This window comes from Toxorhynchites rutilus, chromosome 3, assembly GCF_029784135.1.
Source record: "Toxorhynchites rutilus septentrionalis strain SRP chromosome 3, ASM2978413v1, whole genome shotgun sequence".
Taxonomy (NCBI): Eukaryota; Metazoa; Arthropoda; class Insecta; order Diptera; family Culicidae; genus Toxorhynchites; species Toxorhynchites rutilus.
The window spans coordinates 248,084,348-248,106,055 of NC_073746.1; the positions used below are offsets into that span (position 1 = coordinate 248,084,348).

At 40.7% G+C, this 21,708-nt stretch overlaps 1 protein-coding gene across 3 annotated transcripts in view; it reads left to right on the forward strand.

Moving 5' to 3' along the window:
* The window catches only part of LOC129779199 (5-aminolevulinate synthase, erythroid-specific, mitochondrial), a 38,567-nt gene extending 30,184 nt beyond the window's left edge, over positions 1–8,383 (forward strand). For all 3 annotated transcript variants that reach the window (XM_055786511.1, XM_055786512.1, XM_055786510.1), the window contains exons 2-3: positions 6,009–7,646; positions 7,715–8,383. In XM_055786511.1, the coding sequence (XP_055642486.1) occupies positions 6,063–7,646; positions 7,715–7,840 (1,710 nt within the window). In that variant the 5' untranslated portion in view covers positions 6,009–6,062 and the 3' untranslated portion in view covers positions 7,841–8,383. The remainder of the gene's footprint in view (positions 1–6,008; positions 7,647–7,714) is intronic.
* Positions 8,384–21,708: the final 13,325 nt, after the last annotated feature.

Sequence of the window (21,708 nt, forward strand, 5' to 3'; positions counted from 1 at the left end):
TTTTCTGTCCACGTGGTATGTGGACAGCCCCTTATATTTCCAAACCAATACGGTCTAAATAAAAAATGTCACATTGTATACTGCTACACTTATTTTCTCTCAATGAATAATGTTTAATCATTATATAAAGCTTCAATCTACCAAATATATCATAAAATAAAAGAGATGATTTTTGGACATTAAAATTTGATGCGGGGTAATTTGGACCGTCTGTGGGGTGATTTGGTCCAGTGTGTGTTTCATCGAAAAAAAACATACTTATGTTTATGTAAGGTATTTTGGGATAATGTTACAATCAGCAACAATGTTTTGGGATCGATACCAGGTGTCTTGGCTAGATTCCAGAATCTTTTTCTGCTTGAATCTTTTCACTGTTGGTCGAGCATTTTCAAACACTTTTGATGCTTTATCAAAGAAAATCCGTTCTCGATGGCCTGCGTTGCTCTATCAAGCTACTCCTTCTTCTAACGTTGTCTGTCCATCCTCTTCTTGTAATTCAGCGGCATCTGGAATCAATTGGACCAAAGAAAAGTCTCAAACCTGTAGGACAAATTCACCCCACAGAAACATGTCCATGTCACCCCACACAACACGCAAAAATTAATATGCAATTAATTTCATTTATTGTTATCAAACTTACAGTTTCGCTACATCAAATTGTTCCTCTTCTGTATGCGAACAGAACTTTACTGCACAATACACGAAAAGTTTGTTTAATTAGCGGGAAAAACCTTAAAACCATCATCGGAAAACTCACATTTTTTTACGATCAAAGTGCTTGCTGTGTTTATGCTACCGTTTCCCTCTACTTGTGAAGTTATACCAAAGTTTTTTTCCTTCAGGTACATACGGTTCAACAATAGATGGAAATGACATTATAAAAGACGGGTGGGTAATGTCGGGGACATAACCGGAGTGACGTAGGACTATACAAAGGGGACAGCTTTTGTTAAATATATATTTTAAATATATTGTTTTATTTTCTTCTCCTATGTGAATACCTACCTATCTACCTGAAAAATGGATTAGTTTACTGTTTACTCTTTATGAATATGTTGATGGTTCTGAAAAGAACCTTTGGTGTTGTGTTTTTGTTATCACTCGATATTCCCATCTTGTTCGGTTAAACCTTCCTGTTTAGCTATTGCGTTTGCCACTCGCCACAGCTTTCACAGTTGGAAAATTTCTTCCCATCCAGCTTGTGACATGTTGTTCAGTAAATTACATTTAATGCGACGTGCCGGAGAAACACTTTGCCACTCACTGAAACTAATTGTTGCCTTGATGAGCGCCGAACCGAAGCTGCTCTGTTCTTGATGCGGGTTTTCTAATTGTCGTGAGCAGCTTTTCAAGCCAACTCGAGCACTCCGACGGCCGAAACTCTATAATCGCTGTTAGGTATACTGGTGCTCCGGCACCAATCCGTTCGGCCTAGTTACCCTTGCGGAGCAATCAGTGAATGCGACCAACAGGGAACTGGAGACCTGCACGGTTCGAGTGAGACTTTGCCTTTCCCTTAACTTGTCCTCCTTTGTTACGCCCACGATGCCGATGCCGTACAACCACACGGGTTTACGGTTTGAAAGAAAATAAGATATTTTTTTGGGGTCCGCGTGTTTTATACTCTAGCGGTACACACTCACAGGATAGAGACAAATCGGCAGACTCAGCCAGAGGGGCGAGTCCAACGAGACGAACGAATGAGCGTTAAAAGGGAGCGATGGCAAAAAAATACATTCATTACGATTTGTTCGCTCGTTGGATTCACATGCAGGCTAAAAAGGGTCCTTTTCAGGATCATAAAATTATCTGACTCTAAAGAGTTTATTGCTTTGTTATCACTCGATATCCCCATCTTGTTCGGCTAAACCTTCCTGTTTAGCGATTTGTTGCCACTCGCCACAGCTTTCACAGTTGGAAAATTCCTTCCCATCCAGCTTTGTGACATGTTGTACAGTAAATTACATTCAATGCGACGTGCCGACGCGCCACTCAGTGTCGCATTGGAGGCGATTTTAACCTGTAATTGAACATTTGCGATGACAGTGGTACAGTGTCGACTTTCAATGTGGGGTCATAATTTGGATCTCTATGTTTACAAAAATGTCCAACTAAATAAGTCGCATTACATGTCCGTCCAATTAGCTAAATGTGGAACTAATTGTAAATTACTGTACTTTCAATCTGGAAACAATTTAAGAATGGGTGAAAATTGAATAATCAGGAAAGTCCCCAACTATCAATAAGCTCAGAACAACTGCCAAATTCACATACTCATCAGATCCTGGCAAACAAATGAAGAAAAAATCAATTTGTGTTTTATTATTATTTTGCATAATGTTTTAGAAAGCATTGAACTGTATTTCCTAAACTCTTTTTTGGAAGGTTTAATGGCCCTGAAAAGCGCCTTGTTTTATGGAATGGTTCCAATTTAGAAAACTTAGTACTCGTGGTTTTGAAAAAAAACCATTTCGAACGCCCTTGATGTCGCCTTATTCTGGATTTGCCACCAAAGCAGATTGTATAAAGAACAAACTTTTTTCTTCTGCTACCAGGTGCCGTTTTGCGATTGCGTTTGGCACTCGCTACTCGCTGCAACTGCCTGTTGTCTTGATGTCCACCGAACCGAATGTGTTCTGTTCCGAATGCGGGTTTTCTTATCGTCGCGAGCAGCTTTGCCAGCTAACTCGATCACTTCGGCGGCCGAAACTATATAACGACGGCTAGGTGGACTGGTGCACTGGTACTAACGCGCTCGGCCTAGCTACCCTTGCGGGGAACTCCAGATCAACATGGTTCGAGCGGGATTTTGCCTTTCCCTTCACTTTTCCTCCTTTACCATGTCCAGACATGGCTGCTTGGGTTGGTTTGTTGATGTGTTGTGATGAGAACCGATGTGGTGTACGGTTTGAATGAGAATGATCGTTACGGCAGCGGAGCGGGGATTTTTAAGCTGACTGGCTGGCTCGAGAATTACGCATGTGTGAGACTGCGACCAATGTTTCGTTCATTTTTTTCTTTTTCCTTTCCAATCGTGCTTCATTATATTTCGCTGCTGCTCTGGTTGCCCGTTTTGGTCGGTACGATTTGAGGAGCACAAGATGGACCAATCAAAAATGGGCACATAGTGCATTTTGACAATGGTTGATATTTCACAATTATTCAATTATTTATCTCAAGAAAAATGAAATGTTATTCGTTATGATAGATGCGTAGATATATTTCCTATCAATTGATGCAAAAACCTTTGCGATCTATTGAGAAATGCTCGAGTTATAAGCGTTCCAAATCTTGCATTTTTTCCTACTTGTTCAGTGCCTAGATTTCCATTTCACCCCCTATATCTTCCGGTTAGACGTAGTCCTACGTCAAAAAATCCAAGTTGAGCCGTAATTTTTTAGATAAAGGGGTGGTCCAAATCACCCCATATGACCAAATCACCCGTGTTATCACATCACCCGATGGTGTCAGTATCGCAAAAAAGATTACATATCGTGTAGTACATTTTCGTGAACGGCTACTGTCAAAATTTCAGCCGAATCGGACTCGTAGTTTTGTTTTGACCGTGTGTGGAAGCGGGCGTGTCCGCGGATTTTAGAAAAATGGAAATTCCGCCGTGTCCACGGCCAAATCGACCGAATCGCACTACGAACTGCTGCCCCATCCACCGTATTCTCCAAATTTAGCCCCGTGCAACTTTTGACGTAGGACTACGTCTTTCATTTCTATACCGGGGTGTAAAAACAAAGTTTCGAAAACGAAAGCGTTACGCCGGAGACCGAGATTTTGAGCGTTAATAGCTCCTTAACAACTGAACGAAATGGTATGATAAACACTTCATTCGAAAGATAAAATGTCTACGCGTTCTATACTTGTTACTTTTTGATCCAAAAACTTGTTTCAATAGTCTTAAAATTGCTTTCAAAACAGGCTATTGAAATCACCAATCGGTATATGAGCGAGCGCCGCTCGGAAATCTACTCAGTTCTAATTGAACAGCGATTGGAGCATGTTGTCGCTGTTGCGGTGGAGCTCTTTATTTATCATGAAAGCACTGATGAACGGTGTCACCATGAGCCTGTTTGTGCACCTTAGGCTAGACATGAATCCATCAGGAGGAGAGTGATGCCACAAACGGTTCCCCGGGAAGATCTCGAAGCAGCCGCTACACAAACACACACACACATACACGCGCGGAATTCTTTCCGTTTGGATGCCATTCAGCATCGAGAAAGATCCGGAAAATAATCTGCCAGTTCCTCTGGGAATTTAAAAATACATTCATGTGAAAGAGTTTATTTGAATGTTTTCTATCAATGTAACACTGTGATCAAATATGTTTCAATCAAGTACTATTAACAGATGGTTATCGAGTTAGCATAAACCACTGGTGGGCTTCCAGTATCGAGGAAAATGTGGAAATATCTAATCGTTACTGAAAATAATCTGCCAGTTCCTCTGGGAATTTAAAATTACATTCATGTGAAAGAGTTTATTTGATTGTTTTCTATCCATGCAACACTGTGACCAAATATGTTTCAATCAAGTGCTATTAACAGGTGGTTATCGAATTAGTATTAACCACTGGTGGGCTTCCAGTATCGAGGAAAATGTGGAAATATCTAATCGTTACTGAAAATAATCTGCCAGTTCCTCTGGGAATTTAAAATTACATTCATGTGAAAGAGTTTATTTTAATGTTTTCTATCCATGTAACACTGTGACCAAATACATTTGGTTTTGTGATTTTTCAATCAATCGTAATTAACAGGATAGCTTCTGAAGATTATTTTTCCCCATCAGTAGGATATTTCCGTATACAATATTGTATGCACCCGCAATCGATTATTGCTCAGTCGCCGAAAGTTCCGAGCTCAGAGAGTTCATTCCCCTTTAGTTTGCCTTCCAAATTGCCATCGTAAACCACACCTTCTCTCGATTCAATCACACACAAAAAGCATACTTAAGCGATATTCTGGTGGTGAGACACATTCATTTTTCGTGAGGACATCGACAAGACAACATCGTTGCCTAACGCGCTGGAGGAGGTGGACGGTGAAGGATCGACACATACACGCGCAGAATTCTTTCCGTTTGGATGCCATTCAGCATCGAGAATGTTCCGGAAAGATCTAATCATTGCTGGGAAATAATCAGCCAGTTCTTCTGGGAATTTAAAATTACATTCATGTGAAAGAGTTTATTTTAATGTTTTCTATCCATGTAACACTGTGACCAAATATTTTTCAATCAAGTACTATTAACAGGTGGTTATCGAGTTAGTATTAACCACTAGTGGGCTTCCAGTATCGAGGAAAACGTGGAAATATCTAATCGTTACTGAAAATAATCTGCCAGTTCCTCTGGGAATTTAAAATTACATTCATGTGAAAGAGTTTATTTTAATGTTTTCTATCCATAAAATATCCATATAATACATTTGGGTTTGTGATTTGTCAATCAAGTACAGTTAGCAGGTTAGCATCTGAAGATTATTCTTCAGAACAAGGTTTTTCGTATCCTATATTGGATGCATAAAACCTTGTGCCTCCAACGTAACGCTCTCGTTTTCGAAGTCTCCCAAATATTCATTTATTCATTCATTCAGAATGGATTTAGATTCAACTTCAAACAAATGATCTCTAAATCAACGATAGTCTTACGTCAACATTGCGGTTATACCATAAATATAACCCACTTCCTGTTTTTTTGTTTCCAAACTTGAAAATTCACTCACCGGGCAGAAATTTGAGTCGAATGAGGACCTCATCGCCGCCACGGAGGCCTACTTTGCACACCTCGATAAAACGTATTTTTCAGACAGATTAAAGAAGCTGGAGCATCACTGAGTCAAAAGGAGCTAAAAAAAAGACTATGTTGAGAAATAAATCGCCATTTTTCCAAAATTTTTGTTTATTTTTGTACTTATCGGACTGCCCTCGTATTACTAAGAGTACATAATACGATGAACTTCAGTCTAATGTTCCGATGCCCTTCTCTCATTACAGCTACTAAATTTCGCCACACCGTCACTGTTCCGTTCGGTAAGCAGCATTAAGAAGATGCCTTGCCCATTCCTGACTCGTCTGAGCACCAGCTATGTGCGCAATTACGCTCCGGCCCTGCTGAAGGCGTACGGTTCGCAATGTCCCGTCGTGGCCCGTACCATTTCGACGCTGCAAAACCCACCATTAGCTGGTGAATCCATGATTTCGGGTGCCACCCCTGGCAAGGAATCATCATCGGTAGTAGCGACTCCTAAGTTGGAAGTCAAGGCGCCAAATCGTGCCCTGAGCTCACTGCAGCAACCGAAGCCCAAGGAGGATGACAAGACATGTCCATTCCTTAACTCGGCCACGCCCCAGCTGAAGGAGTTAGGGGAAGAGAGTGTTGACGTTCCCAACAGCCGTCCATTCGGGTACGAACAATTCTTCCATGACCAAATCATGCGTAAGAAGAAGGACCACTCGTACCGAGTGTTCAAAAAGGTGAATCGTTTAGCCGAGGAAGGTAAGTTCCCTCATGCTCTTGAATATTCGTGGGGCGAACGACCAATCACCGTTTGGTGTTCGAACGATTACCTTGGTATGTCCTGTCACCCGGAGGTGAAAAAAGCGGTGGCTCTCGCGTTAGAAACATACGGAGCCGGAGCCGGTGGAACCAGAAATATTTCTGGGAACTCGTTGAATCATGAAAATCTTGAAAAGCGTCTCGCGCAATTGCATCAAAAGGAGGGCGCTCTATTGTTCACCTCCTGTTTCGTGGCCAACGATTCAACTTTGTTCACCTTGGCGAAGGCCTTACCCAATTGCCACATATTTTCGGACGCTGGTAACCATGCTTCGATGATTCAAGGAATAAGGAACAGCGGTGTGCCGAAGCACATTTTCCGCCACAATGACCCCGCTCACCTGCGGGAATTGCTGTCGAAAGTCGACAAATCGCTACCTAAGATTGTTGCATTTGAAACGGTCCACTCCATGACTGGAGCCATCTGTCCGCTAGAGGAGCTGTGCGACGTTGCCCACGAGTTCGGTGCCCTAACCTTCGTGGATGAAGTTCATGCCGTCGGATTGTACGGTGAGCACGGTGCGGGAGTTGGCGAAAGGGAGGGTCTGCTCCATAAAATGGATATAATCTCCGGAACGCTAGGTAAGGCGTTCGGTAATGTGGGTGGCTACATTGCGGGTACATCATTTTTGGTGGATATGATTCGATCATACGCTGCCGGTTTTATCTTCACCACTTCCTTACCCCCAACGGTACTTTGTGGGGCACTGAAGGCCGTCAACATTTTGGCATCCGATGAGGGCCGTCAACTTCGAACTCGTCATCAGGAGAATGTACGCTATCTTCGCACAAAGCTCCAGCAAGAAGGATTTCCCGTAGAACACACTCCCAGTCATATCATTCCAGTTAAGATTGGAAATCCGGCGCAATGTACCGAACTGTCAGATATGATGATCAAACGTTTTGGACACTACATTCAAGCAATCAACTACCCAACGGTAGCACGTGGCGAAGAAAAGCTTCGTCTGGCACCGACCCCCCATCATACGAAGGAAATGATGGACGTTCTGGTGCGTGATATGAAGATTGTCTGGAAGGATTTAGGAATGCCACTAAACGGTTCGCCGTGCACTGCTGTAAGTTACATTTACTCAAAAACCCATTAATGACTTTCAATAAAAACATTTTCAATCTACTTTTTTAGGAGTGCGCTTTCTGTCGCAGACCACTGCTATTCGATCGTTTTGAGTCGCGCACCAAATCAACCTGCGCTGCGGAAATTAATTGTCAAATTCCCAACTGCCCACAAATAGCAGCCATCGCAAACTAAGCGTGTGGTTGCCCTTAAAAAGCTCTCTCTCTCTGTAAGGTGGTGGGATTATTGGCTTTGGTTTCCGGTTCAGTGCTATACAAAACAAAACAAAGCAAAAATCTGGTGGATGGTGCTGCTTGAATGTGCAACTGTGCAGCGACATATCGCATTCACTTGAAGGACTCAGAAAGAAAGAAAATACAAAACCGTACTCAAATTATCCATTTTAGGCCGACTCAAAACCGTTTGATGATTGTAATCGATCCTTCACTTATGATGATGCTATTGATTAGAGTAAATCAATGACTGTTCATTGTATTAATTGTGATGTCTCGTATTCATGTTTTTATGTTAATATATATGAAAAAGCTGTACCTTGATGGATTAAAACAGTGAATAATCTGTATTCCTGCACTGTTATGTATCCACAAATTGTGCTTTTGGATCTAAAAGATACAAAACAAAAATGTCGTTTACAAATGAAAAACTGATTGTGTTTGTGATATGTTGTTAAAAATAATCATTGGAAAAGAAATAGAATGATAATTGTATTGCAAGAGAGTGTGTGGACATTCCATGCTTCCGAAACTCCAATCGCCCGGGAAAAACTTCTCTCGATTTTGTTTTACGTTAGGATTCATTGGGGTAAATTCTATAGTATTTGGGTGAAATTAGGTTTCACGGCCATGAAAATTATTTGTTAGTACCGTGATGTACTCATATACCGCTCAGCTAAGATAATATAAAGGGGAGCTTCGATATAACGTACACATTTTCAATGGACAAAATTTCATGACAACTCGTTGGCAGCACCATCTTAGATTACAGTGAAACGTTGTGGGTGTAAATATTCAAGATTCATTGATCATTCGAGCAACTTTGCATACTTGAAATCTCAAGAAAAAAAATTAGACTACTTTTTGAAAAGAGCCAACTTTTTTCTTATTTTTATACAAAAAATTCTAATTCAAAAATTACTACCAATACCTACAAAATTTAAGTCAAAGAATGAAAATGTAAATTTCCATAAAAAATGCCAATTCTTTTTTGACGTAGAACTACGTCTCTCATGGAGGGTGCCAAATCAGAAAATAGGTCACGTTTTTATAACTATTTTTGTCGTGAACGAATTTTGGCGTTTTACATACCAAACGAATCGGAAATTTTTTGATTTGTTTTTTATGCTATTTATTACAATCCCCTGGCGTGTAAACAGTTTAAATTGATGAAAACTAGAAACATTTTCATTTTCCCATACATTTGTTCTGCTCATTTGTGAGCTTCCCAACCCATGCCGTCAATAACGAGCAACTTATCGGCGATCAACGAAGAGGAATGATATAGTATCACCGTGAACAAAGAAACTTTCTTTATTGAATTAAAGAGACTTTAAACTTTTCAGTTCATTCGTCTCTAGTCTTCAAAAAGACCCTGGGAAACTTTACCCTTCCAGCCCATAAAAACAATTGAAATGGTAATATTTGCAAGTATCATGTGCACAACGAGTAAAATATATAGTACACGAAGATGACACAAAATGAACAGAATGAGAAAGACAATTCTCGCGTAACTTTTGAAAAGAACCTATCTACATTGAACGATTTTTTTCATTGACCTTCTCTTTCGATAGCCAAGACAGATTTGATGCCAGTTTTTTCACATAGCTTGATAAACGAGGTTACCTTCTACACTCCTGATCTTCGAACACATCAGAAAATGTTTTTATCGCAAGGTTATTAACGGAAGAGAATCGTTCAATGTAGATAGGACCTTTTCAAAAATTACGCGAGAATTCTTTCTCACTAGACGCCCGCCTGCAACGATGTTGCTTCGATGCAGGGATGCAATGTTTATACACAAGCGATACGTTCCTACTGTGCAAGGGTTTTCATCGCAAATATCCATTATTTTCATTATTCCTCTCGTTGGATCTATTTCTTCCTTCCTTGTTTGGTTTATAGAGACTTTAAACTTGTGGAAAGAAAACTACTCCATTATTCCTTCTTCATCTGTCTTAAGAAAGATAATCCATTCCTGCTCGATGCTCGCCGGCAACAATGCTGCTCCGATGACCACCAAACGAGAAGCGATTTCTCTTGTTGTTTATAACGCATTAGCCATTTTTAGGCGTAAAGGTATTCCTATCTTATCGATACACATTTTTATTTATTACACAGTAGCCATTTAGGCGTAAGAGTATTCCTATTCTATGGATACTGTTACGCCCTTTGGCAATCAAGCTCCTCCATCAACAACACCCGAGATCAACAACGGATTATAATCGTTTGACAGATAATACATCTCAAATCTAGAAAACAATAGAGAAGGTTTGGATAGAGCGAAGTCTTGAAATTTACCAGAATTTTTCATATTATTGTTGTGTTATGATTGGAATTACATAGTGAATTGGATCAAAAGTAATAACGAGTCCCATTAGCTTCGAAACTGAATCGAATTCAGTGAATCCTATTTTTACAACCAAGTGAATTTCTTAACCTATACATTTCATTTAGTTAACCTTATACCTAATGTCCTTTAATTGAAGCTACTATAGATATCCAGAAATAGATTGAATTGAGTACCAAAAACCAGATAACTTAAACGAGTAAATTACGCACTAAACGTGAGTAAATATAAATGCAATTGCTAAACAAATTAGGCTAAATCTATATGTACAAACAATTACAGGGAAAATTTAACGTCATAATAAATTCTGTTAAATTTACGGAAATTGTTTCGATTAATTCGCAACAAATTAAATTTTCCGTTTAATTATCTGGTTGAAGATGTTATCCAGAAACACCGGCGCGACGAACAAGCCTGATAAAGACAGGAAAAGTTCTCCAGGTGCGAATGGAGCAAGTTGTGGAGAATGTGGAGAGTTGGACCATAGCAGAATGGTCCAATGTGGAGAATGCGATAAGTGGTATCACTATGAATGCGTTAACGTCACCGATGATATCCAATACCATGATTGGAGCTGTAGACGGTGTGTAGCACAGTTCCTCGATGTAGGTCAAGTCGATCAAAAAATGCGGCGACAGAATCAGAAGCAGCAGCAGCAAAATTCGGATACGGTCGCTGACGACAAATTGAGAGATTTAGTCAGTGCAGAGGGAGCAGGTGCCACATCAACACCAGTGTCAATGGGTACAAGATGTGATCAGGTTCGTGCATCCACGGTTACTCCAACGGAACAAAATCGTCTGGAAGCAATGTCCAAATGTAATCAAGATCTCCAAAATCAATTACACAAACTGCAAGAAACCCATGTGGAGGAAATGCGGAATCACAAAGCGCAATTGGATGCTTTGACTCAGCAATATGAGAAGAACAAGGAACGCTCACAACAGCCGAATCCGTCATTACAACATCCAACTGGTGCCGTCAAAAAGAACTACGATACTGTCCAAGTTTCTGTCCTGCCCCAGAGTGAGAATAAAGAAAAGCAAACTAAGGCTTCGTCCAAAGGATCAAAGAATACTGCAAGGATTCGCGAGCTACAACGTAAGGCGTTAGAGCAGCGACAGGCTTTAGAGAAAAAACAACTGGAAGAAAGGTTGGCTCTCGAAATGGAACAGGCTGAACAAAGTGAAGGTAGCACCTGTAATGAAGAGGAGATTGATAATATGTCGAAAATTGCAGATTAGCTGAAAAAGACAGATAACTTTGAAAATGCGCGCTCATCCTGTCGTTTACCCATACATCAAAATATAGAAGAGCCGTTAAACAGTCGGCATTTAGCGTCACGGCAAACGGTCAAGGATTTACCAAGATTTGGAGGAGAACCTGAAGACTGGCCACGTTTTCTTGCGGCGTATGAACGAACCACACAGATGTGTGCCTTTCGCAATGACGAATTGTTGGATCGACTCGAGCGATGTCTGTACGATCGCGCACTCAGTGCTGTAAAGAGCTTACTGTTGCATCCAGAGAATGTGCCTGTTATTATCCAACGTCTAAAGATGCTTTTCGGCAATCCAGAGGTGATCATCGAAACTATGGTTGAGCGCATCAGGGCCATGCCAGCACCAAAAGCGGATAGACTGGAAACGGTTGTAGACTTCGGTGTTGCCGTACAAAATCTTTGCGCTACTGTAAAGGCGTGCCAAATGGAGGAGTGTCTGTACAACGTGGCACTAGTACAAGAGCTTGTGGACCACCTCCCTGCTGCGATAAAAATGGATTGGGCATTCTATCGTCAATCGAAGCGAATAGTTTTTCTTACGGATTTTAGTGATTGGATTGGTCAACTATCAGATGCTCTGAGTAAAGTAACGCGACCAAGTACGATTGGTAGATGCACCAAGCACTCAGACAAGCGCAATCGGAAGGAAGATGCATATTTGAATATCCACACGGAGGCTGTTGAGAGCAAAGATGGACAAAAGGCATGCTACGCTTGCGACAAGAGCTGTTCAACACTAGATAAATGTGAGACCTTCCTGAAAATGAACACACAATCACGTTGGACGGTTATCAAGGAGAGAAAGTTGTGTAGAAAATGTTTACAAAAACATTTCAAGTCCTGCGAAGTGAATACTTCCTGTCAGCAGAACGGATGTCCCTTCTTGCACCATCGGCTCCTGCATGATGATCAACGACATAAGCAACAAACGTCATCTTCTGATCAAGCCAATTCGCTAAATAGATTCACACCATCCTGTAATACCCATAATTGTTGCATTGGTTCGGTTTGTTGAAGTATGTGAAGGTCACGATTCAAGGAAAAAAGGGAGCCATAACAACCTACGCGTTCCTGGATGACGGGTCAACATGCTCATTAATGGAACACAGTCTTTGGGAAGAACTTGGAATATCAGGTGAACAATTTCCGCTCTGTATCAATTGGACCAGTGGTCAAGCCAGGTACGAGTCCAACTCTGTGAAATGTGTAATAAAACTATCCGGAGACCGACGTTGTAGCGAACGGAATTTCTCATGCACCTTTCATACTGTAGAAAGTCTTCAGCTGCCGACGCAGAGCGTTTCGATGAGTGATATTTCAGAGCATTATAGTTATCTTGAAGGACTACCAGTTCACTCATATACAAACGTTCAACCACGTATCATTTTGGGCATGGACAATATAAGATTGGGGCACCCGCTGGATTCAAGAGAAGGCCAGGAGAACCAACCGGCTGCTGCATTAACTAGACTGGGATGGATTATCTACGGTCCTTGCTCGGTCACTGATGAATTTAAGGAGAATGAAATCAAGGACACCTACAGTTACCACATTTGTCAGTGTGAAGCACTTCACACCACCTTGAAAGATTATTTCTCGCTGGATAGCCTTGGGATACAGACTAACACCAGAGTACTGATGTCCAGGGATGACGAGCGAGCACTGGAGCTGCTTAAGTCAGGAACGATCCGGAAAGGTTTGCGATACGAGTGTTCTCTGTTGTGGAGATATGATGATGTTCAGCTACCCAACAGCAGACCAATGGCTCTGAAACGCTTCCGTTGTTTGGAGAAACGAATGGAACGTGAACCGGAAATGGCTGCTGCCCTTCGAGCGAAGATTAACGATTACGAGCAAAAGGGATATGTTCAAAAATTGTCAAAGACAGACGAGCTGTTACCGAGAAGACGAGTTTGGTATTTACCAATTTTCCCAGTAACAAATCCTAACAAGCCAAACAAGTTGAGAATCGTATGGGACGCCGCTGCGAAAGCGCATGGTGCATCGCTGAATACCTTCCTTCTCAAAGACCCACATCAACTGAAATCTGTTCCTGCCGTTCTCCATCGGTTCCGAGAGTTTCGTATTGCTGTCTCAGGCGACGTACGCGAAATGTTCCATCAGGTTCTGATAAACGAAGAGGATAAACATTGCCTGAGGTTCTTCTGGATAGGCGACTCTCGAGATTCGCACCCATCAGTATACATGATGAATGTCATGACCTTTGGGGCAACGTGTTCACCAAGTTGTGCCCAATATGTAAAAAATCACAACGCTGAACAATTTTCTCAAGAAATGCCTGAAGCTGTAGATGCAATAATAAACGACCATTATGTGGACGATATGCTTTCTAGCGTCGAAAGTGAGGATGAAGCCGTGAAATTAGCTACTGATGTTCGTTATATACATGCTCAGGCGGGGTTTGAGATACGAGGATGGCTATCAAATTCTAAAACTGTACTTACAGCGATGGAGAGTCCATCAATGTCAGATAAAGATCTTAATATAGTATCTCAGTTGGCCCCTGAAAAGATTCTCGGGATGTGGTGGAATACATCATCAGATACCTTCACCTTCAGATTGCCTTCTCGGTTGAGCAAGGAACTTTTTAGCGGTCAGCGAGCTCCGACGAAGCGCGAAGTATTGCGAGTTCTGATGACAATCTTCGACCCTTTGGGGATCCTGGCAAACGTACTTATGTACCTAAAGGTCCTTTTGCAAGAGATATGGCGCAGCGGAACGAACTGGGACGATCCGATAGGTGATGAGCAATTCGCAAAGTGGCGTACGTGGATCGCCGTTTTGCTTCAGGTAGAAAAGGTCACCATTCCTAGGTGCTACCGGAATCAAACCTCGTCGTCGAAGGAATCTAATACTGTTCAGCTGCATATATTTGTGGACGCGAGTGAGAATGGATTTGCGGCAGTTGCCTACTTTCGATACGAGGAGCAGGGAATCATAGAATGTGCCTTCGTGACAGCAAAAACACGCGTGGCAGCATTGAGGTTCGTATCGATTCCCCGTCTCGAATTGCAAGCGGCTGTAATAGGAGCGAGATTGGCAAAATCGATCGTTGAGCAGCACCGAATAACTATTCAAGAGCGTTTTTTCTGGACAGATTCGAAAGATGTCATTTGTTGGCTGGATTCTGACCATCGGCGTTACAGTCAGTTTGTTGCCTTTCGAGCGGGAGAAATACTTGAAAACACGGAGTTGTCTGAATGGCAATGGATTCCAACCAGACAAAATGTAGCCGACGAAGGAACAAAGTGGTCTAGAAAGCCGGATTTGTCTCCCTCCAGTCGATGGTTCTGTGGACCTTCTTTTCTCTGGGGCCATACGACAAAGTTGTGGGATAACATCGGAAGAGTTAAAGCATGTAGTCAGCCTACACTTTTCCAAAGAAACCATTGTTAATTTCGAAAATTTCTCCAGTTGGAATCGTCTTCTACGTGTGATCGCATATGTTCTACGATTTTCACGTAACATTCAAGCAAAATTACGAGGATGCTCTCCATCAGTGGGAGTTCTTGCTAGTGAAGAACTTCGACACGCAGAATGGTGTATCTATAAGCAGGCGCAAGTAGCTAATTACGGTGAGGAGATAGCAATTGTTACCAAAGCAACCAAATCAAAGCTGGGAAGATACAAATTGCCGAAGAATAGTTCGCTTAAAGGTCTGTCGCTGTACATTGATGAGCATGATTTATTGCGAATGCGAGGCAGAGGACAACTATGCGCTTACGCTGGACCGTATGGTTCCAATACAATTATACTTCCGAGAGACCACCCCATTACGGCACTCTTAGTGCGTTCATATCATGATCAATATCATCACCTCAACCATGAGATTGTCGTAAATGAGCTGCTTCAAAAGTACAGGATTTCCAGATTACGTAGATTATGTCAAAGGATAAGGAGCAACTGTCAGGTTTGCAAGAATGTGAGTGCGCATCCTGAACCCCCAATGATGGCTAATTTACCGCCTTGCAGATTAGCTGCATTTTCCCACCCCTTTTCATATACAGGAGTGGACTATTTTGGTCCTATGAACGTTGTAGTTGGTCGCCGCGTTGAAAAACGATGGGGTGTACTTTTCACATGCATGACCGTTCGTGCTATTCATATTGAGATTGCACATACTCTCAACACTGACTCATGCATCATGTCCATAAGGAACTTTATGGCAAGACGTGGGACACCCTTGCAATTATTTAGCGACCGAGGAACTAATTTCGTCGGCGCCAATCGCGAGTTTCAGGAAGCTTTTCGAAAGATTAACCACGACGAGCTATTGGAAAAAACAGTATCTAGTAATTTAAAATGGTCCTTCAACCCGCCGAGTTCCCCTCATATGGGAGGTTCGTGGGAACGGCTGGTGCAGTCGGTCAAGAAAATCCTGAATAGAATGAATCTTCCTCGCCACCCAACAGATGAAGTTCTGAGAAATACATTCACTGAAATTGAGAATATCATCAATTCAAGGCCGTTAACATACATCCCTGTTGATGATGAGAATGCCCCTGCGTTAACACCGAATCATTTCCTTATCGGTTCATCAAGTGGATGTAAGCCATTAGTCTGCTATGACGATACATCTGCTACATTACGAAACAATTGGAAGACTTCACAGGTGTATGCGAATCATTTCTGGCAGCGATGGGTTCGCGAATATCTGCCAACAATCTGTCGTCGAACGAAGTGGCATCAGCCCACGAAGCCTATTCAAGTGGGAGACATCGTTGTAATCGCAGATCAAGATCTCCCGCGTAACGTGTGGCCAAAAGGACGAGTCATTGCTGCAAAGAACAAAGATGGTCAGGTTCGAAGTGTCACTGTTCAGACGAGCCAAGGAATATACGAAAGACCGGCAGTGAAGATTGCGGTTTTAGATGTCGGAGCGAATGTGAGTAAGCAGGACAAAGAATCCAGCGTACTGGGGGGGAGTGTTACGCCCTTTGGCAATCAAGCTCCTCCATCAACAACACCCGAGATCAACAACGGATTATAATCGTTTGACAGATAATACATCTCAAATCTAGAAAACAATAGAGAAGGTTTGGATAGAGCGAAGTCTTGAAATTTACCAGAAATTTTCATATTATTGTTGTGTTATGATTGGAATTACATAGTGAATTGGATCAAAAGTAATAACGAGTCCCATTAGCTTCGAAACTGAATCGAATTCAGTGAATCCTATTTTTACAACCAGGTGAATTTCTTAACCTATACATTTCATTTAGTTAACCTTATACCTAATGTCCTTTAATTGAAGCTACTATAGATATCCAGAAATAGATTGAATTGAGTACCAAAAACCAGATAACTTAAACGAGTAAATTACGCACTAAACGTGAGTAAATATAAATGCAATTGCTAAACAAATTAGGCTAAATCTATATGTACAAACAATTACAGGGAAAATTTAACGTCATAATAAATTCTGTTAAATTTACGGAAATTGTTTCGATTAATTCGCAACAGATACACAACACATATCGCCTTTTTCGGCATAAGAATATTTCCATTTTCATTTGCACCCAACTCTACATATCGTATTAGGTGCTGTTAGTCCAATTGAATTTGCATTGTGTTTCGTTGGTTTTGAAGCGAAAATGGGATTGGGTAAACGCAAATCGATTTTTCTAGCCTGGTTTAGACAGCTTTTCATCAACACGAATAAACAGTCAGAAGTGCAACGAAGTACTTCAGAATCATTTACTTCTGTTTTTGCATCAAAAACATCGTGATACCAGGGTACGTTTATGAGAAGGTATCCTGGACTCGAAGTGTGTCCGACACGATTCACCTATACACTCTCAACTATGACATCTTATAGTGAATTCGTTTTTGTTCAGTTTCAACCCCAGTGCCGCACTAACTGCTGTCAAAACGTTTTTTTATTCACTCAGTTTCGCACTCAGTGTCGCACTAGTTCGCCCCGAAAGCTGTTATAGCGAATTCGTTTTTAAAACTGAGTCAGTGCCACACTGACTCTGTAATAAAAAAACGTTTTCAGTTTCACGAATGCGGTGGTTTGTTGGTGTGCGTTGTATAGTCTGATTTGTTTATATTTGCGACGACAAATGCACAGTGTCGACGTCTGGTGGAGATATTAGTGCTTGGGAGGTAAAGTATTCTCTATAAGATCAGAAGGGCCAAGTGCAGTGTAAAAATATAAAAGTTTGAATGAAAATTTTTACTTCATATTGTTTGATTACCTAATACATGTAGTCCTGACACTCACTTAACCATTTGTCGATGCATTTCCTGTTTGTTCCACAAATAATTATTATTATAATATAAAATCATCATTAGACACAGTTTTCGTTCAATGTTTCTGCGATATCGGAAAAAACCAGCCTGAGGGCATCCGTATACTAGCACATAGGATTTGACAGCGTCAAACATGTCCGGGTCGCAAATGCAATTTGCGACCACTGTCACTCGCGAGAACTGCCAAACTCTCAAGCTGGTGTAAAACAAGGCACTTAACATACTACCAGGTGGGTCAAAACGTGAAGTGGTTTTCTGCAGCCATTTAAAAAATACACAAAAGTAAATTAAGACGATTGAGCACAATTTGTGGAATATACTGATACTTTATGAAATACTCATTGCTATATTCATTATATTCATTACGTTTTACGCTGCAAGCGTTTCATTTATTGTCTTTGCGTTGAAGGCACCATAATGATTTGCGCCATTTGGAAAACGAAATTAAGGACGAAATTAACACACTTCTAGAACAAAAAATAATGAATGAAAATTTACTTTTCTGTATTCAATATGTATTCTATGTAATAGAGTAATACGTTTCCTCGAAAATTGTGAAATAATATGAAACTGAAATTGTGTTTGATGCTGATTTTATATTATAATGGTGAGTTTTTGTGATTATTGTGTTGTAAAATATTTGGAAATATACAACCAAATGGCTAAGTAAGCGTCAGGACTACGTGTTTTAAGTAATCGAATAACTTAAAAATCTACATACTATTTATAAGATTTCAAAACTACCTTCTTTAAATTTTCACGAATTTAACGATTGTTTCGAGTTAAATATGACGTTTACGTTTACGTGCGTTTTAAACAAGAAGGTATTTTAGTGCGGTGATAGCTGTGTTCTTCGGCTGAAAAGTAAAGCTAAAAATTTGTTTCGTTTCGAGTGATGTCGTCACACAACTGATCCGGTTCGAATTTTCGATTGTCATTCTGTGAATGGTGCTGCATTGTATAAATTGTGGATTAGATTTTTACGGAAATGATGTTTGATGATGAGCGTTGGAGATGTTATTTTGCAAAGATATACTAAAAAAACTAATCAAATATTCAATAATTCGTTTAATATGAGAAAATTAGTTTCAAAAAATTATTTTATTTTTATTTTTGATTTGCGTATACCTGAAGGAAAATGATCGGCCACCCCTGACACGAGGAATAGTGTTGGTGTAGTTCATTTAGCGCTACCCAGACTGCACCGCGCGGAGGCGAACTACCTTACAGTCCAAAAAATTAAGTTCATAAAATGATTAGAATCTAATCAAACAGGCAATGAAATTGAACATCTCATCGAAGGAGAAAGGCTCTGAGACTTGCTCAGTTGCCTTCGAAGAGAATTAGTTTTGTCAGCTTCTGTCTAATAGACGGTTTGAAGTCAATCACGTTTTGTGCATATACTTCCTGTTATTTATATACGTACTACATATAATTTGCAGCAGATGAAGTTGGTGATTGATGTCACATGGAAGAAGTATGTCAAGACGAGTGCTCCAGGCCAGTGATTTTCTCAAAACGACTTGAGCATCAATATTGCGTTTTCTTTGTCCTCCAGCTATCGCCTGAAAAAGTGTATTGTTGTTATTAGTTCTTTCATTAAGCTACCAATGAATATTGTACCATAAATTCAAATTCTGCTGCCTTTTGGATCATAATCATTGCTTCTGAATCCAACAGAAAACTTTTACAATCACAGCATGCAATTTTGGAATGGACTTGTTTTGTAAGCCTTTCAATATTGGTTTCAAATGCATATGAGGTGATATCATCGTGACAAAATACCTCCCACTCCTTGCCAGTTCCGTAGTCCTCTGAACTATCACTTAAAACCTCTGGTAGGTTGAGGTGATTCGTTGCAGGCTCAGAACAACTCAAAAGTGGTATGATACTAAGATCCGTGCAGTTGGCGTACACAGAACCCGTTATTTCGATGTGCCGAAGTAGCCTTTTATAGCTTGCCTTGAACTGCACAGCATTCGGATTGTTGTTTGAGCCAGATTTTGATCGGATATATCCAAAAAATTGTTCGAGATGGTCCTGACTAAACCTGAAAAATAGCCTAAGCTATGACTGAGCCAATTAAAAAGATGTGAGAGCTAACCTGTATGTATATATTGCATTCAAGATGGTATTTTCTTCGCAGTATTCTCGACATAAATTTCGGAACGACTCAATTGCAACCAGGAAACCTAGAAAGCCGGTTCGATTTCTAGATTTGAGTATTGAGGTACCATCATTTAGTTTCAAGCCTGGAAATAAAATGTTCTAATAGTTTTTAGTTCCAAATTTACAATAAGTTATACCTTTTATGTACAGCTCCACAAATCGAAAAGCAGGTGTGAGAAGGTCAATATTTTCAATCGAAATAGCTTTCTTGAAATCCTTTGCGTCCTGGTTCATGCTGTTGAATATATCGAATATATCGTTGAAGACACTTAAAAATTCGATGGTGGCAGTGCATTCCTTAAAGTCTGGTTCGGAAATTAAACGCTCCAGTGCTGATGCGACACCATTACTCAGCGTTTGGATGGCCAATATGGCTTTCATTTTATTATTCTCGAAAAAGACGTGATTGTCTGAAAGTTTTTTTGCCATCTTAAAGCCTCTTCTATTCTGGTATGCATTCAATTTTTCTATGTACTCCCATTTTACCTCGCCGTTCTTTGAGTACAGAACTTTTTTAGCGTGAAGTGTATTACGTACTAGTTTAAGCATATGTACTACATCAAGCAATATATACACTTCATATGAACTGCAAACGTGAGTAAAACTGGTTTTTAGCGGATGGCCAGAATCAATCCGGAGGTTGCACCCCAGAGCGTTGGCAGTTGCTATATTCGTCTTTGTACCATCGAATGTTACTGCTACCACTTTGACCCCCGCTTCGTGCAGATTTTGAAGAACTATTATCATTAAGTTCTTCTTGTCCTTCGCCTTCACACCATCGGTAAGGAAGTATCCTACAGGAATCTTCCAACATTCTTCTATCCCAAAAATTTGTCGAACGTATCCATATCCTCGAGGGGAATGAAAATGGAGCGTTGTTGCAAATTTTCGTAATGCCTCACTGAAAGGCTGACCTCTCCTCATGGCACACAACTCCTTCAAAACTCCGTTATTCTTGGCAAATCTCTTGTAATATAGAAACAAAAATCATATAATTATATCCATAGAACATCAGTTTCAATATTCAGAGAATAGCGTAAATACAGTTAAAATAAGTGAAACACTTACCAGAATTTCCTCCGATTCGGGAAGCAATTTTCTATTTTGAGGCTTCAGCATGAACTCCTCCATAGCTTTTATTCTATCCTTCAAACGTTTGTTGTGGTCTCGCAGACGTTTGATCGTTTTCCGGTATCGAACAAACTGTGTCTGCATTTTCGGAAGAGCTTTAGAAATTTGCTCATTCTCCCAACGTCCGGTAGCAACATCTCCAGCATATCGGATAGTCCTGAATTTATTTAATGACAATTGATGACAATTCATATAAAATTATTAATTAACAACCATAACGACGATATATATACCTCAATGGTCTTTTCTTAGTGACACTTTTTCCGGAAATATGATCCACAACCTCGGACGACACTGAAGGTATCACGGGAGATGCTTGTCCGTCGGTTGTGGTAGCGCTAAAAAGTAATAAATGATATAAAATCCATAGTTCACTGTAACTAACGTAACTCAATTATACCAACCCCAACACTCCGCAGTGATTCCCAAAGATCGTGGGTACCGCAGTGTTAACCAACGTATGCTTCAGTTTGGTTTTTTTCAAGCAATCTTGGGAGAAGTGCATGGAGCAAATTGCTGCCGTTCCGAAATTAATGGCCATGTCAATTATGCGTTTGTCATTAGCTGCAATAGCTCGCACCCATTGCAGTCGTCTGTTCGTATCTTTCGGAAACCGATGCCG